At 39.8% G+C, this 18,636-nt stretch overlaps 1 protein-coding gene across 4 annotated transcripts; it reads right to left on the reverse strand.

Moving 5' to 3' along the window:
• Positions 1–13,975: 13,975 nt before the first annotated feature.
• On the reverse strand, positions 13,976–18,069 carry LOC148037840 (purine permease 3-like). Of its 4 annotated transcripts, none has more exons than XM_087676794.1 (3): positions 17,899–18,036; positions 16,919–17,025; positions 13,976–16,217 (listed from the first exon to the last, which is right to left on the reverse strand). In XM_087676794.1, the coding sequence occupies exons 2-3, from the start codon at positions 17,022–17,024 to the stop codon at positions 14,773–14,775; spliced, it is 1,551 nt and encodes a 516-aa protein (XP_087532920.1). In that variant the 5' UTR covers position 17,025; positions 17,899–18,036; the 3' UTR covers positions 13,976–14,772. The 4 variants fall into 4 exon arrangements, with proteins under 4 accessions (XP_087532920.1, XP_087532921.1, XP_087532918.1 ...); XM_087676795.1 differs by having other exon boundaries at positions 17,840–17,949; XM_087676792.1 differs by lacking the exon at positions 16,919–17,025 and having other exon boundaries at positions 17,899–18,069.
• Between the last annotated feature and the right edge of the window lie 567 nt (positions 18,070–18,636).

Below are 18,636 nucleotides of genomic sequence, written 5' to 3' on the forward strand. Positions count from 1 at the left end.
AAAGTGTAAACATCTCTTAATGCCATGTTGATTTGTATGGCATATTGGTGATTACTGAACAGACTTAAAATGCTTATTATTTAGGGATTAATACATATTTCTTTACATCTAATGTGTAGGTTATGATACCTGAGAGAAGAACAAGCATTCTCTCGATAGAAGTACGTAACAGAAAAGATGAAGGAGGGAATTAGATCACTGATATGTATCATTGCTTGTCTTGGGTACATATGCATCCAAGTATGAAGATAGCTTTCAGGGTGAAAGCATCTACAACAATTGCAGAGCTGCAATAGAGGAGGCTCCACCTTGTGCTCCAGGTGGCAGGCCTTGGCATAATGTCTTCCAAGTGCCAAAATGGCAACATGCTTGCTTGGTGCGTGCCGCCATGCAAGCTCAAGGAGCAAGATGGAGAAGAGACAAAGGTTGGGGATGTGAAAATAGAGAAAGCAAAGAAATCAAGATGTGAAAATAAGAAGAAGAATGAACTTTTAACCCATTTAAACCCCAAAATCGAGTTAATGCACCTTCATATGCACTCAGTGCATCCATTGTGTGATCGTAAATCCATAACCTTGTATCGGAATGCGACGAAACTTCACACATGCACTCGTTAGGTGGCCAAGAGCCCTTTTTTTTTTGAAAAAAAAGTGCATGGAGACCCTTGATCTAAAGTCTGGCGTCTAGAGCCACTTTCCTGCCTTTAAAAAAAGTGGTGCCAGACCAGGGGTCTGCATGTACTTTTTTTTCAAAAAAAATTATTTGGGCTCTGGGCCACCTAGCGAGTGCGCATGTGAAGTTTTGTCGCATTACGATACAGTATTTTAAAAATTATCCCACACCAAAATGATGAATGGATTGATAATTGAGATATCAACATTGCGACTACTGGCCCTTAGAAACTTTGCACCACATAGACTATAAAGAGGCATTAGGAGTAAAGTCTACAACAAGAAAGGGCAAATTAAAATTGACAGTTCTAACAAAAATTGTAAGTAAATATTGAAAATACAGCGAAGATGCACAGTCAAAGTTGAGAGCGAAGGACAAGTGTAAAATTTTAATTCATATTTTAAGGGCACATACAATAGTTTTGCACTGGGACATAGTCATATGTCCAATGCACGAGGATAACACTATGCCAAAAAAGATAGGATTGTAAACGGTGTCTATTCTATTGGAACGAATGCATCCTTCACTGCTTAAAGATTTCTTACAAGTTCGAAGTCCTTGGGAGTTACAATGATGCGCTTCGTATGTATTGCACAACGTTGAACATCAGTCATCAAGTCAACTAAAAAGGCCTCTACAGCACACTATAGAGCATGAAGACATTCTTTTGTGAAGCGATCAGGTCTATCCTGACCTTGTGCCAAAAACCACCTCTTGCTTTCTGTGTGGTTGCACAATCTCACGAACAAGTCTCGAGAAGCTCGCCTTCGAAATGATGAGATCAAAAGAGCATTGATACCTTCTAATTTCTCTCAAGGCCACTGTACCTAGTTTCCACTTATGTTTCTTGTAGGGATGCTGAGGAGGACCCTTGTGAGGGAAACTTGAGGAAGGCGGATTAGGTTGAGAAGAGGGTGCATCTGAGCTAGTAGATGCTCCAAGGGGCTGAACACGATATGGGGCTCTAAGCGGAAGCTTATTTGCAACTACCTTAGACCTAACCATCTTTCCTACACAAGAGATGTGAGAACTCAATGAATAAGATAGAAAGTGAAACCCTCTTTTATATAACCCTAAATTGTGAGACTCATTCACATAGATGCACACTCTCTCTTTCTCTCTTAAACTATGAATTGCATTCACACTAACTCACATTGTTCATCTTACTATCTTAGCTCTTTTCGAACCCATTTGCTCCCTTGTTTCTAGCCACTTGGCATGGTTTTCTTTGGCACTTGAGGCTTCATAACGCACTCTTTTAATGACACGATGTGATTCCATCATGTCTGTAGCCGATTCATCAACACTTTCATTTGCTCTCTTTTGCAAGAGTTTAGCTTCATCCGCTACTATAATCCTATACCACCAAGATAGCAATTGGATCATTGGATTGCTACCATTCACCCCTCCACCATGATCAATTTTTGTTTGGTATGCAACACGCGCTATCCAATGTGAATTTTCCATCCCTTGTGTGGACCAAATTCTAATGCTTCCCTTTTCTGCAAAGTATGGCCCATGTGCCTCAAGTATATGCTACAAAGACACATATCACACATAAGTAAAACTATGCTCAATAGTTTATACAATTCATACAATTTTAAAATATTAACTTAGTACACACCTTGTAATGTGTGATAGAGCTTATGCCCCATGCTTCCACCATGTTTTTGTAGAAGCTATGCATAGCATTGATAAATTCTTGCTTATCTTCATTGTTAAACACCATCTTGCAAAGTAAGGGAGCCAATTTGTTAAGACTTATCCAAACCTTAGCTTTGGCCAATCTTGTTTTTCCTCCATTACTTCGATTAGGAACTGCAAAATGTAACTTTTTTCACCCATCGTAGTCCTGCGGCCTACGAACTATGACATTCCCTTCCTCATTGATGGGTACTGAGAGAAACTTCCTAGCCTTTGCTCCTCCAAAGAAAGGCTTTTTTGGCAAGTTACCAGATTTTCCTGATCTCTTCTCATCTTTTTCAATTGTCACTTGATGCTTGTGTAGCCCAATTTCTGAAAGCACTCGCTCCATATTCCTACACATTGCAATGGCTTCTTTTTCTGGTTGCATCCTATAAGCAAAGAAAATGTATTCATATACAAGTTTCTCCATGATTCTGACAAAAGCATGCATGAACAAATGTGAATACGATCCAAGGGAATGTTGAAGATGGGCTTCCAAGTGGGATCTTCTCTATTGCGCGTCGGTACAGAACTTGTCACCTTTTGCCAGTTCTTCTTTCCGTCCTTTCCTTCCACCCTCTCTGTCAAGCAATATAGGCATGGATTCTTTGTATTTGCACCATTAGAGATTCCACACATGCATTTTAAAGTTTTCAAGTCTCCTACAAGATGCCATTCAACCAAGTATTGACCATACCCTTCAACCAAGAGCATCTCACCATGTTCCTTGACAATCAATAATCCTTGGAATGCTTGTGTGCATAAAGAATAGCTGAAACACCTCAAATTTTTCCTTAGGAACTTCAAATGCAGCAAGCCACCACACATGGCACTCAAATTGAACACTAAAGTTCCATGGGTTGTTCTTGTCGAATTGTAAAGCTCTATTCATCAGAGTTACACTAACTCTTTCAAGCTTTACTCCTTTAACGACCTCACTTTCATCTAATTTTATAACAAACTGCAATTTACCATTACATTTGTCAATAGACATATTGTAGTACATTACCATTGGTGACTGCACCTTGTTCAAATCTAAATAGTAATTATTGAGTTCGGTCAACTTCACCTCATATGCATTTTTGGTCCCAACCTTTAGTGTTTCCACACATTGAACATGCATGGAATCTCCTATCAATTCCAAAACCTTTGTATTAAGTTGCCGTCAGGCCTCTATTAACTTTGAAGGTTGAGGAAGAGGCACGATTCTATTTCTCTTCAGCACACGACCAAACCCAGTCTTCACACCTTTGAATATCTTTGAGTAAGTCATTGTGCTAATGCTGGCCCTGTCACAAATAGATTGTGCATTCACAACTAAGAACTCATTTGACACATCTTTTAATGTGTACTCAATCGCCTTTTCCTTCACAGCCTTAAACTTACGATTTCTCAAAGCATTTTCCAATGTACTTACCTTCAGCAATCTACTAATACACGATCTAACCTCACCCTCACCTAGGTTCTCTTTTTGAGCTACCTTACATGCTTTGATACGTCGCTTCCACTGGCCACTATTCACAATTAACTCATTGATTGGCTTCTTCTTTCGTTTGCGCTACTGTGTTAGCTTGATGTTGATCTTTCTCAAGTCGTCCAATTGTGTCTTCGCCTCCTCATATGAGATACCAATGTCATGGATAGTGTCTTGTATTGAAATAATTTGATTGTTTTGTTGAATTATAGTGTCATTCAGTTGTACCACTTGTCCTATGAGCTGTTGTATATGAAGTTGATGTGCAGTAATCACATCATGGCAATTTTTTATGGTTGCTTGGCAAGTTGTAAATACTTTGAACGCCTGATCATTGAGCCACCTAGTATAACCAAGTAACCCATTTTCACCCTCGCACACATACTTCAGCAAATTTGTGATTCCTGAGAAAGTTGGAGGTCTATTGTTTAAGGGTTCAATTGGGTAGATTCCCCCATCAACCACAAATCCACATGTTTCAATCCCATTTGCATGTAACTCTGCAAAACCTGAGGATTGACACTAGTATGCTAGGTTCTTTTGAATAATGGGATATATTCAATCTCTACCTCAATATGCAGCTCCTTCTTTCCTGTATTCATTTTACTATTAATAGAAACGGGGAGCTGACTTGGTTGCCACAAGAGGTAGAGTGGAGATGCACAAAGAGGCACACAAAGGTGCCAAGGGAAAGGAGGGTGTAAGTAATTCACTCTATTAATGAAGGCTGCATAAACATAGAGAAGAGGTCACAATAGAGCCATAAGAGAGTATAGATATGGGGGGAAATAGCTCAGAGAGTATGGATGTCCAAGACTTTTTGTATTTTAGATATTTCTATTTTGCCTCCAAAAACGTCTCCAAAAAACACAAAATTTGACCAATTGGTTTGTTTTTTAACCAAAAGCTAGGATATAAAAAATCCCCAAAATATCTTAAAAGAAACTTTCGAAATTTTATTTTCCTTGTTTTCGATTAAAAAATCAATTACCTCGTATCTACTAATAATTTTGCATTGAAAATGAAGCACCACACTCCCGTAACTAACTCCTTTTTTAATATAAAATTTGGTTGAAAAATACTTCTTGAATGAGGAGAGAGAAGGAATCTGAGTATATCTTTGTAGATAATATAAAAAAGGCAAAAGAAAATTGCAAAAGTGGAGAGAGAGGAGGATTATTTTACTATTCTTCTCTCCTATTTACTTGTTTTAAGGAGGAGAGAGGGGGAGGCTAAAAGGCCCATTTGTGAGTTCATTTTTTTTCTAATGTAAGGATCTATCTAGTTATTTCTTGTAATTATGACTAGATAGGTTTTGCTACATCAAAATGTCATTTTGAAGGACATCAACAAGATTTGAAGCAAAATGGTGGTCATCTTACCAAGTTAGTAGGTTGTGACCAAGGCATTTTGGAGGTTTCTAGACAAAAGAGGGGGCCAAAAGGGAAATTTTAATTAATGGAAAAAAGGTGTGCACCATTTACAATTCTAGCCTTTTATACTATATCCTAACTCCTTTCAGAGTCTCATGGCTCTCATTGGGTACTTGTATTGCACTTATCGATCATACATCATTCTCAAATGGATTCTTAAAGTCTCACCCTAAAATAAGAAATCTATTACATGTTGTAGAGCTTTATTCATGAGTGCAATGCTTACATCTTTTGTATTCTAGTGTTTTAATATTTGTACCTCATCCAATCTCAATACAAAGGTAAGTCTCCCCTCATGTTCTTCAGAGTCATGTATAAGCATGCACCGTTGTAACTTGCACTCTCTTAAGATTGACTTAAATATTATTGAATTTAGTGTATTAGAAGTAAGCATATATATTTTTTTTAAATTTTGCAATAGGCATTGTATCATTAATATGCTTGTAGTCACTCAAAAGCTTTATTATGGCCAAATTTTCCTTTCATCTCTCCTTTTTTAGGATGTGTAGTCACGGAAATTCCCTAGAAGATGTTGATGAAGATTCTTTACCACTACGTTGTTAATTTCCTCCAAATATATTTATGTAGAGAACTTAAAGTTGGATCCTTGAAATGTTGGATAAGGTTTTCTCTATTTTGGTATATGCTATTCACTTCCTAGAATAACAACTTTTGAAGTCAACTCTTGTCATACCCTTGTTATTTGATTACTATGCCCAAGGAGATAAATCTACTAAACTAGTGAATGATTTGCAAAGACACCCTCATAAGCTCCATTAAGATGGTCAAAATATACCTTAAAGAAGAAACTATTTAACTCTAGGGAATCAATGTGATATTAAAATAGCATATCAATGTCATTTTCAAACTTAAAGATAAGTAAATTTAGGTAACCTTTGAGTTAATCAAAGAGTTCACATCCACTAATAATGTGGCATTCTTTGGTAAAAGGATCATTGGAAACACAACTTTCAAGAAGGACACCTCAATGGTGCACTACATTTGGCTAGATCTTGACTAGGGAGACTTCCATCATGCATCCCCTCGTTCATCTTGGATATGCCAACCCAACTCGCAATCTAGAAGGCCCTATTGAAGGTGCTTTGTGTTTGCACCATCACTTCATGTGTGTAAAAGATTACTCTTGTGAATCCTTAAGGAGCTAGTAAAAGTACACATGGGAGAGTACTATACGCCATGGGGATTGGAAGGGCCATAGGGGCGAGCAAGGAGGGCATGGAGAACAGTCCTAGGATCAGTGTGTTGCCACAATCCAAGAAGCAAAGCAAGCCGTCCTGTGGAAAAATCAAGCAATTGAAAATAAATTGAATTGTATATTATTGCTCGTATATCATATGAGCCTCAAAAAACCCTTATACTTTGCTTATGAATATAAATACATTTTCTGTGCAATCTCTCTGTGTTGTAAATATTTTGCATATTTTTATGTTTAAGATGAGCATAATATTAGAATTTTCGACAAACCAAAGTTATGATGTCTCAGGTCTGGTAATGATGTCTCTAGCAATTGATGACGAAAAAATATATTAAAATTTTGAAGACAACAAATCATCGTTCATATGGCCCAAGGAGCTTGTGAATGCTTTAATGTGTCAAAAAATGACAAAAAAAGGAGTTAAGAATAAGCATACTTGGAGGGCTCCTACCCCCTTTTTATTGTCCTTTTTGTGCATATTAAAGCATTTCTAAGCTCTCGTAATTGTCCTACCCCTACTCATGCATCATGACAGGAAAGCATTCTTGGTGGGCTCCTTGCTCCTTATTTTGATCATTTTTTGGTGCATTAAAGCATTACTGAGCTCCTTGAGCCCTGGGAATAACAGTCTAGTCTAGTCACGTATCATGGTGGGTAAGTAGGCATGGAGGGCTCCTGGCCTTTTTTTGTCTTGGTCATTTATTAGCACATTAAAGCATTCCTAAGCTCCATGAGCCCTTTGAGCGACATTTTTTGAGTTTTGTAAAAAATTACACATGTAATTCATTGCTTCAATGTTGTGCACATACTCCATTGCCCATTAGCCAAGGAGAAATGCAAGTATATTTTAAAAATCTAAAACATTGACTAAGATTGGATGGGAACACATCGAGAGCCGCTTCAATTTTCCTACTTTATCATAGCGGATTGCATTAACATTCTACTTTCAATATACTAAATTAAAAGTAATAATTATTAAGTAAATGTAGTACGAGACATCCAATATTAAATTAAGAGCAAATGTCTTTTATAATTACTTATCAAAATAGACAATGTGTATTGAGTTGCAATGGACATGTACAAAAATTCTAAGCACTTGGCATCTCCACTTTCTCTCCTCTCTTAGTCTTTTAGCTAATTGTATGCCTCTCTACATGATAGTGATGTGCTTGATATGAATTGCATACAAGTATACATTCTCAAATAGGCCAATAAGTAAGCTTCTGAAGCTTCCTAGATAGCCTTGCATGCAAAATCGTCTTCCAAAATACCAAGTAATTTTCTTCATTGTACATATGAAGGGTGCTTTCATTATCTCAATAACGTTGTGCTCTTTTGGTATGCATATATCCCAAAGCACTACCAGGTGATAATTCTTCCTCTTTACCAATTTCCTAGGGACTTGTCTTGCTAGACCTCATCATGCTCATTATGCTCATTGTTCCTACGCTTGTTGGGAGACTAAGGTTGATATAGAGGTTGGGGTTGAGGTTAGCATTGCTCAATCGAGTTTGACTGTAGAGAAATGACAAGGGCTAGTTGAGGAGCAAGAGGAGGAAGTTTTCATTGCTTGGTTTGTAGCTTGGGATGTTGCATGGGGCCCTTGCCACTATTGAGTTTTCTTTAATGATGGTTGCACTTATTATTTTCACCTTCCACTACCATTCTTTCATTCACTAATATTTTTGTCCTCGCTATCATTATTGTGACCTTCTTATCAATAGATCTTACTTCCTCATCTACATCCTCCGAATTTTTGTTGTTTTCATCCTCCTCTTCCTCTCTTGTTCTTAATATCTTTAGAAGAGTCTTCTTATATGCAAGCTCTTTTCAAAGTCTATAAGGTTGACTAAGGGAGATTTTTTTCACCTTTGGATAAGGGGAGGTAGGAGTGCTAGATGAGAAAGTTGTTGTTGTGGAGCTTATGTGCTAGGTGAAATTGTAGATTTCCTTATCTAGTATTAGTGGTGCACTGATGAATATTTGGTTGGCTCGACATAGTAGATGTCATCATGTGGTTTGCTTATTGTGTGGACAGTGAGGTGGATTAGAAGAGGGGAAGAAAAGATAGAGCAATAGAAGTGTGAAATAAAGGATGAATCAAGAAACAAACTCTATTTATATGAAACTTACTAAAACAAGTTTAAAGGATATTCACATGTGGTTTCATATGCATGCCCATTTTGACCCTTTCCTTCACCTCCTCATGCACCATCCTACATGTGTATTCACAACAAATGTGTTTCATCACCTTTCTTTGTTACAAGCTTGAATTTCCTACTTGAAGCTTTAGCCAACACAATAGTCTTTGCATTCTCCAATATGATGGAGTAGTTGGAGGTACATCTATAAAGACCAATTGAAAATTTCTACAAGGTAGCTACTCTTGGCATGGCCACCTCCATGGGAAGTGTTCTTGAAATATGCACCACGAGCTTAGTAATGAGACTTCTCCATACCTTGGTTGCTCCAAATGTTCAAAAACCCATAATTGTCCAAAAAATATAACCCATGAACATATAATATGTGATGTAAAAGTATGGGCCATTGACATTAGATTTGGAATGCCAAATTATACAAATAGAAAAGAATATGTAAGTAATAAAGTTGAAAACATAATATGTAGTGTGGGTGATGTTGAAAACATACCATGTAGTGGGTGATATTGGTTTCTCCCCATGCATTAACCACTAACTTTGTAGAATCGTTGTTAGCATTATACACACTAGTTTATTGAAAGAATGCCAAATTTTGGTATGAGCATTCTTAAGATTGGGATATGTTTCCAAATTTGAAGTGCATTTTCACAAATCTTTCCATAGCTCCCACTTTTAACCTTGATGACTTACTAGTCATGTGGTCGAGAATGTCTTCGCCTTCATCCTACTCATTGATATTTTATATGCTTTTTCATGAGGTAGGCCTTTTTTTTTTTGTTTCTTTTCAATCTTAACATTTCCTCCATGTACACCTACTAAACTTAGTAATTCTTTGTTTTTTTTAATAGTTGTTTCATGTCTAGAGGGAGGCTTCATTATGTTTACATAATGGGCACGCAACTTCTATAGCTTTTCAAATATACACACAAGGCAATGCAAAGTGCAAAATGGACATTCTCAATGTCAATTGGAAATATGGCTTTCTAGTTCTTCTCAATATGTGACCTATTTGGCGGTGCCTTTCTATTGCAAGCCAATGCTTCTCCATTCCATGTGACATGATCCAAGGCCTTAGAACAATTGTTTGCTTTCATAAAAAATGGATAGGGGACTAATGTTGATACCTTAGTGTCACAATTAGCCATAAAGTTGAGTGTCTTAAGATCCCCATCTAAGTGCCAATTGGCATTGAATTCTCCAACGCCTTTTACATAGAGCTTCTCCCCACACGTACTTGTTTAGAAATTAGATCTGGATACAGTGTTCATCAAAAGATCTAGGAGAGAACATTGTGGGTCTATTTGGGCACTTTAGTTAATATGACATTGAGGATTTAATATAATATACTTATTTCTAGTAAGTTTGTGCTCACTATGCTAGCAAGGTGTTATTTCAACCTTGTAATTGCTTATCAAGCTTGACAAATGCCAAATCACAAAGGGATGCAAGTTAGAGAGAGTGTGTCTTACATTGATGAACTACACAATGGCCTGTGTGAAAAGTATCATGTGTGTCCCTCTCGTAGTGTCTAGTTGGAAAAGGAAATTTGGTGGCTACCAAAAGAAGTATGTGATAACCCACACAATATGCATGAAAGATATGAAGCACATAAGAGAAGGTACAAAGCTAGATATGTAAGGAAGTAGGTGAATGCACATGCACAAAAAAAAAAGATATAGGTGCATATTAAAGAGATCACTATGAAGGGCACATGAAAAGGAAGCACATTCAAGAAGATGAAAGGTCCATGTGAACATGCTAGTGAAGTGTGTATATGTGATCTAATAGATGTGTACAAGTACAAATAATAGTTGAGAAAAAATGGCGTAATGTCTTTGAGTACAAGTATCGCATAGCACAAATAACACAATAGCTCAATATCTTCGAGTACAGGTATCTTATAGCCCAAGTACCACAATAGATCCTATCAATGAGGCTCAAATAAATCTCTACATATGAATGCTTCCAAAGAAAATCACATAAATATAAATTTTAATGTGTAAAAAGAATGGTACAGTTGAGTCATTGTGAAAACTAACTATTAATTGGAAGGTGTAACTAAACTGAGAAAGCTCCAATTGAATCCTAATTTAGTGAGCTTGCAATGATGACATACACACTAATGTATATACATTGTATGGAGGCATGTAAAGAGATGTGGTGGGTCAAAGATAATGATAGGTGGGAATCCAGTGAGATGGGATGTTGCTAGTAATAAAGATCACTGTGATAGATGGGACAAGGGATAATGATGGTGAGCTTAAAAGTTTAACTAGAGTGAAAGATAAGCTCAAAGTAACTGGTCTAGCCAAAATAGTATCTAAGGATAGTAAGAGAGATGCGTGCGTGCGTGCGTGCGTGCGCGCGCGCGCGCGCACGCACGCACGTGTGTGTGTGTGTGTGTGTGTGTGTGTGTGTGTGTGTGTGTGTGTGTGTGTGTGTGTGTGTGTGTGTGTGTGTGTGTGTGTGTGTGTGTGTGTGTGTGTGTGTGTGTGTGTGTGTGTGTGTGTGTGTGTGTGTGTGTGTGTGTGTGTGTGTGTGTGTGTGTGTGTGTGTGTGTGTGTGTGTGTGTGTGTGTGTGTGTGTGTGTGTGTGTGTGTGTGTGTGTGTGTGTGTGTGTGTGTGTGTGTGTGTGTGTGTGTGTGTGTGTGTGTGTGTGTGTGTGTGTGTGTGTGTGTGTGTGTGTGTGTGTGTGTGATGATATTCTTATATAGGATGTGTTTTCCTCAACAAAAAAAAACATTTTCTCATGTGTCAACTCCTTTCTTCTATCTTTTCCTCCTAATTATTATTATTATTATCCTTCTTCTTCCTCCTCCTCCTCCTCCTCTTCTTCTTCTATTATACATTTCCCTTCTATGCAAAAAAAACCCATTGGTATAAATGCTAGTATTTGTATGGAAAGGGTGTGCTAGAGAAAACTTGTAAACATGGCCTGCAAGTATAAGAATAAAATATTTTGAAATGCATATTGTTGCAAGATATTCTTATACTTGTAGACATGGCCTACAAGTATAAGAATAAAAGAATTTGAAATGCATATTGTTGCAAGATAGCTTACAAATATAGCCTACAAACCTATGGGTCACATATGGCTTATATGGAAACTTTGGATGTGGTGCAATAGGTCTTGTATCTACATGGCCTACAAGCATGCAAGTCAAATGTGCAAGCCATCTAGCTTATACGACTCTAGCCTATGGCTAGAGCCTATAAGAAAGTGAGTCAAGTGTATGGCTTAAGGGAACATCTTATCTAGGATCTACCATTATGATAATTTATTATTTTATTGCTATGAAGGGAATGTGTTACTTATTATTGAATGAATTTTGATTTGTTTATTTCTCACATAATAGTGGTGTATTGCACATAGTACCGCATGCACACTTGTTACATTCTACCTGATGGATAGATGGCAAGGAATTAATGTGTTTTTTATTTTTGGTTAAATAGATTATTAGATGAAATCATGAATGTATTCACAAAAGCTTAGGGAAAGATTACATCCATTCTCTTGTTGTGCACTCTTGTCTCTATTTTTTCCCTTGTGCAATTTGTGTTTTCTCAACTTTAGGTCCTAAGTTTTGTTTATGGCTTATGGGACAACAAATAGACATGGCTTACAAGTATCCTCCTAAGTGTGCATGCCAAGATTATTACTTATATCACAACTTGAGGCATGACCTACACTCGTATAAACCATGTGTACAATATTTCATGCCTTTTGGTCTCTTATAAGGTAGCTCATAACATGTTTTGCAAGTGTGAAAGTTTAGGGTTTAGGATAATATCTCTCTCTCTCTCTCTCTCTCTCTCTCTCTCTCTCTCTCTCTCTCTCTCTCTCTCTTCTCTCTCTCTCTACTTTATCTATTCAACTTTTTCTTCCACTCTCTTTGTCTTACGCCTTCTTCGAGAAATGAAATGGCAAAGACAGAAAAAAACAAACAAAGGACAAGAAGGAGGCTTAACTTCATGTGCAAATTGACTTGAATGTGTAGGTATGAATGTCGTAACAAGGTTATAGGCACAAAAGAAGTGTAAATTAGCTCATAGCACAACACACTTGGTAATAAGATAGTCTAACTAATCGAATGTATTGTTTAGTTCATGATGTGATGGGTTTTTTGTCACTAAATTAACCTTCTAATATCTATTGTATCATTAGGTTGCCTTGGCAACTTGCATTAATATCTTGCACCAAACTGTGTACAAAGTGATGCAAGTCATAAAGGCTTACCTCAACATGATTCTTGAGTGGGAATGTGCATTGCTTGGCTTGTCTCATGATTATGGTTTGAGCTACTATGGTGATAAAATATCATCACAAGGGTCTCTTCCAATAAAGGTTCACAATAGACATGTGACAAAATGTGACTTGTGTAATGTAGAACTCTAGGTACTTATCATTTTGACTAAAATTGAGGATAATAGACCTACCCCTTTTCTATTATTGAAGGTGGTTGAAGAGCATTCAATTTTTCCATGTGACTTATAAGGCTAGAGGTGGGGCTATGCTACTTAGACATTTGTTTGTCATATCTCACATAAGCATATTTGTTGGCAAGGGCCTTTCTAGCATTATGCTCAAAATCCTTAATCAACACAAGCAAAACATGGTCATGCTCTTTAGATATCATTTTAAGAAACTTCACATGAAAACATATGGTGTAACCAAAAAGGAAGATTCTTTACAAGCTTTAAAGGAAGGCCAACTTTTCCCTTGCCCATACTCGAATCTCCAAGTGAAACAAACTTTTGCATGTACCTAAAGCTACATGTATGCATCTTGATATTATACATTTCACTTTTATATTGTTGGCCATTCCCATTGTGTAGTAGGGCCACATGTTTGAGATAGGTGATTCATAAGATGATTTCTAGTTATGGAGGGATCAATAATCATTCATTGAACTTTGTACTTTTTGCATTGACCCTTACTTCAATCAATAATATTAATGAGTTAAAGCCATAAATTACTCTAGACTATATATTATCCTTGGTCAATAAAGGGAGTGCTTCAATTTGATAAAAGCATTCCCACTAGAGTTATTGTTTCAATATAATTGAGATTTTTTATTGTGAATTATAATATTGGCAACTATAGACGACAGCTTTACATAATACAAGGTTTGATAATTTTGAGAAAATATTTGGAACTCTCTATTAAACATACAACATTGATACCATTCATCCAAAAGACAAACTTGAAGGAACGTTTATTCAAGAAAGAACTAACAACAACACTCTTTTACAAACTTATAGAGCCTTGGCGTCCTACCTTTCATGAGCTCTTGTTACTTTTAGCTATGACAATGAACATTACAATTGTTCAAAATTTTAAAAAAGGAAGTATATAATATATTCGTGGTTGGGGATTAAAGTGGGTAAGAGGCCTTGTTTTCTATAATTGTTTTTTTGGGGATATGCAAGAAATCTTTTAGATGATTACAATATGAAAGTGGCATACAATCTTGGTTATGGTGCATTGCATGCTTGGGGAAGATAGTATAAAGCTACAAATAAGATCGCAAGGTGGGGCCAAAGGAGAGAGCCATACACGAAAATTGAGGGATAAGACAAGTTCACATATAGTAAAGGAAGAAGGGCATTGAAAGGGGGGGGAGAGCACATAACCAACATTGTTCTCAAATCTTTTGGGATGCATGTGCAATTATTTTGGCCTATTCGAAGCTGCACTTCATGTACATTAGGAAAGGAAGTAGTCATCAGGTGTCGATGATCTTGTCTTAGATTTTGTCCCACTGTCCAAAGGCAAAAAAACATAATGTGTAAGGTGAAAAGCCTTGCATCTCATCAACAAATTGCCAAGTCCACACCTCGAAACTTGCACCAACCATGTTTGTTATGGGCATGAGGTTGGTGGTAGCATGAGGAGGGGACGGGGCTAATTAAGATGTATAAATCAAGGATGTTGCTATGCCAAAGATTATGGCTCGAAATAGAAATTGAATATTTAGTTAAGGAATAAGCAAAGCAAGTTTACTACAAGCGGGTGATGATAAATAGGGTAATGAAATAATATGATGTGAAGGTTATGTCACTGCCACCATCACCTCCGCAGCCGCCGCTTCCGCCTCCTCCTCCTCGAAAATTTAGGGCATGGTGATACTATCAATGCATTAGGCTTTGGGAGTCCTTATTGGAGTCCTGAATGTGGTGGGAGGGGGAGCAGTCCTTGGAAGCGAGGTAAGCGCCATAAATGTAAGAGATGAAGCCCCAGATGGAGAGGAGCATGGCGATGCCTTTGAGGGCGGAGAAGCTGTCGTGGTTGAAGATGACAGCGAGGACGGGGAGGACAGGGATCATGGCGGTCATGAAGACGCAGGACATGAGGGAGGAGGCAAGGAAGATGATGCCGTAGCCCCCGAGGATGTAGAGCTGCCAGCCGACTGCAGACCAGGCAAGGGTGAGGCAGTAGGAGGCGATGCCGAGGTCGAAGGCGCGGGCCTCCATGCGCACAGCGGCGAGGTCCCCGCTGGCCCACATGCCCACCAGGGAGAAGGCGGAGGCGGCGGCGGAGATGCCGACCTGGACCTCCAACACCACCACGAAGCTGGGGCGGCCCGCGAGGACGCGGCGGTAGATGAGCTCGATGAGGGCCAGCATGAGGGCGTACAGGGCGGACGCAGCCACCGTGACCACGAAGCCCAGCGCGTACTGGCGTTGCGTGGTGCCTGGAGGGCGGTCGGCGCCCGCGCCCGCGCCTAGCAGCACCGTGCCGCTGGTGATCACCACCATGGCGTTGACGGCGTACGGGGTGATGCGCTGCCCCACCAGCGCGTACGCGAAGAGCGCGTTGAACGCCAGCTGGCTGGAGCACACCAGCGAGTTCGTGGACACGGGCAGGTACGACAGCCCCCACGAGTAGAGCAGGTTGTCGAACGCCGTCAAGCACCCCAGCGCCACGTACATCACCCCCAGCTTCACCATCAGAGGCCGCCGCCAGCAACCGCGCCTCTGCGCCTCGGCCGCCGCCTCCTCCTGGCGCCGCTGCAATACGTCGACGCACTGCTTCACGCCAGCTATCATCTCCACCTCCACCTCCACCTCCACCTCGCTACTTATAAATATACCATCATTACCAATATTGCTCTCATTGTGATTGTGATTATTATTATTATTGTTGTTATTGTTATTGGCCGCCGCTCCACGGTGCCCAGCGCCCCTCCAGTGGCACAGCAGTATTGCGGGCAGCATGATCGGCCACCCCGCGCTCTCCACCCACGTATACAGCCACCTCCTGGAGCCCCCGTGCACGAAATACAGCCTTCCCAGCAGCGTCGCTGACGATAAACCCACCACAAGCGCCACGCTGCTGCACATCATCAACCCCCAGAAGGTGAAGTCCCTCCCCAGCACCTCTATCCCCGTCATGATGATGAACCTCGCTCGTCGCGATTGCCGGCCTGCTTCCGCGCCCAGCTCATCCTGCACCTGCTGCTGGCGGCGCATCTGCATGCTGCCGCTGCTATATTGGTGATGATCGGCAGCTACGCCTAATTCTTGATGTGGATCGACTGCACCTTTGGCTGCTATACTGATCGGTCCGCCTATCCCTGCACCATCAATCATATAATTCCACAACTCATTATTAGCAATCGCCCAATCGTGCGCTTAAATCTACTCTTATAGTCTCTAATTGCCTTACTCCATGCCAGTGCCTCCTCAATGGAAATTCATTACTCCCGTGAAGTTAATTACTAAGGTTCCAGAACTGACTACATTTGCACTACACACTAACATGTTACAAAACGTCCTTTACGGTCACCCTAATTATAGCCTTCCTCAAGTTGCTCAATTCGACTTTGAAAGTTGAAACATCATTACCATCAGCTAGTCAATTGAGCTTCAGAACCGTATTTTACACAACAGACTTTTTTTCGACCCTTACGATCTTATGGACCTGATGCTAACAATGAAACATCTTCTTACATTCTTATGAAACATAAACCTGTATTTTGAAGCAGCTTCTTACACTCTACCATATGAGCAATAAATGACTGTTGCTATTTGGCCTACATCATCCTTAGCAGTCCCTTATCATATGACTAATATGGTCCCCTTTCAGATAATTAGCTTTGCTCAAGATCCTCAATTGATGATATACCTGCACCTATCATTATATCTCCAAACATATCATATATGGACTTTCAACCCAGCTGTCATCAAGCTCCTAAATTCAGGAATCAGCATTGCTCTCTACATGAAATCAACTGATCAATTGTGTTCCTCCAAAAAGTGTACGCATACTACGCACCGGCTAATTGCACTTGGATTTTGTCAATGCTGATCTGATGCTCCAGCGTCGCATGCACCAACGCGCTAGAATTGTTGCTGTGAGTGGAACCACCTTGAGAATTCATGCTGGCAGACATCAATTATACCTTGAGACGTAAGCCCATATGATCAGGGAACACAAAATCACCCTTTTATACGGAACAAGCAAGGAACTAATGACAAATAAACAAAGGCAAGTAACTATGCTCTGGACGAAATGGGAGGAAAGGCCAAGCAGAGAAGTCAAAAGGCGGAAGAAACTAAGGCGGAAGCAGCCACATTCAAGGGAAAACCAAAGACAGGCAGGCAGTGTAAAGGTTAACAGAGGCAAAAGAACAAGGCAGCTAACAAAAAGAAGGGAAGAGAGGAAGGTCTTTTGTGTTATACTGCAGACTGCCTCTTTTCAACATTTGGTCAACAATGTAGTCTCTCTCTCTCTCTCTCTCTCTCTCTCTCTCTCTCTCTCAATCATCAAAAGAAAGAGAGAGCCCACAAAATCCCGACTCAATCACTTGGGCAACACAAAGCAAGGAATCGGAAGACTCGTTTGAAGCAAATCAGAACCTCGTGACATGGAGGGAAGGAGAGGTGTTGTTGGAGGAAGAGCAGTGGAGATTGAAGAAGCACACAAAAACCAAAGAACCGGGCGGCCTTCTTTGGCTCTCCCAAATTCCAATTTAGGTTAATTTTAAGCTGCAGAAAGAACAAAGAAAAACTCGTAAACAAGACAGCCTTCTCTCCTTTCCCAACAGAAACAGTGTAAGGAATGGAGTGCTCCAGATCAGTCCAGCCTCATCCACACCAGAGGACAAACACAAGAGCCCCTTGGGATCTAGCCCATTAATATGTGCTTGAGAGAGAGAGAGAGAGAGAGAGAGAGAGAGAGAGAGAGAAATCTCACCTTAGAAATTTAAGTTATCCTTTCAATATAACACTAGCTATCTTTTCAATTGGGCACACCTCTGTTATCTTTTCGATATGACCTCCCCGCCTCCCGCCCTCTCTCTTTCTCTCTCTCTCTCCAAGTGTGTAACCTCGTGGATATCCGCTTCTTTCTTCCTGCTACGCATGCATCATGGATGTATGTGAAGCTTGTAGCCGAAATTGCAGCCAAGCTCTTTCGCGTGAACATGCTTTTATAAAGACAAAGAAAGAGATCACATTACCTCAAACTTTGCCTTGTGTCATGTATTATTTGTATGTATCCTCACCTGCCAACCTTCGGGACGCTCACACAAACCTATCCCTTTCCCTTTCCCTTTCCCTTTCCAGCCACCCTTCCGTCAATGCCTCCCTAGGTAGTGTTCTTATGGGGCAACATACCTAGGCTCTATACATCCGTCCATAACTAGCAATACGAGATGACTAATTCTTTTTTCTTGACTCGAAATACTTTAACCCGATCTTTCAAATTGTCTTGTCCCACTCATTTACAAACCATCTCAATTTAGGTCAAGCAATGTTCACACAAAGGTTTAACAAACATTTGGGGCTAAGTTATGTCAACCCTAGCCCGCCAAAGCCTTAAGAGTCGGGGTTGAGGAGGCACTATGCTTTGCTCTACCCATTACCATTTTCACTCAGGTCAAAGCAAGTTCACAAAAAATTTTGGAAATGTTTAGGGGGCTAAGGTATAAGAACCCTCCCCCACCCAAGCCCCTAGAATGGGGTTAATGAGGCAATCTCCTTTGCTCTAAC

Source organism: Lygodium microphyllum, chromosome 4 (genome assembly GCF_053477565.2).
Source record: "Lygodium microphyllum isolate KBCC chromosome 4, Lygodium_microphyllum_v1.1.10, whole genome shotgun sequence".
Lineage (NCBI taxonomy): Eukaryota > Viridiplantae > Streptophyta > Polypodiopsida > Schizaeales > Lygodiaceae > Lygodium > Lygodium microphyllum.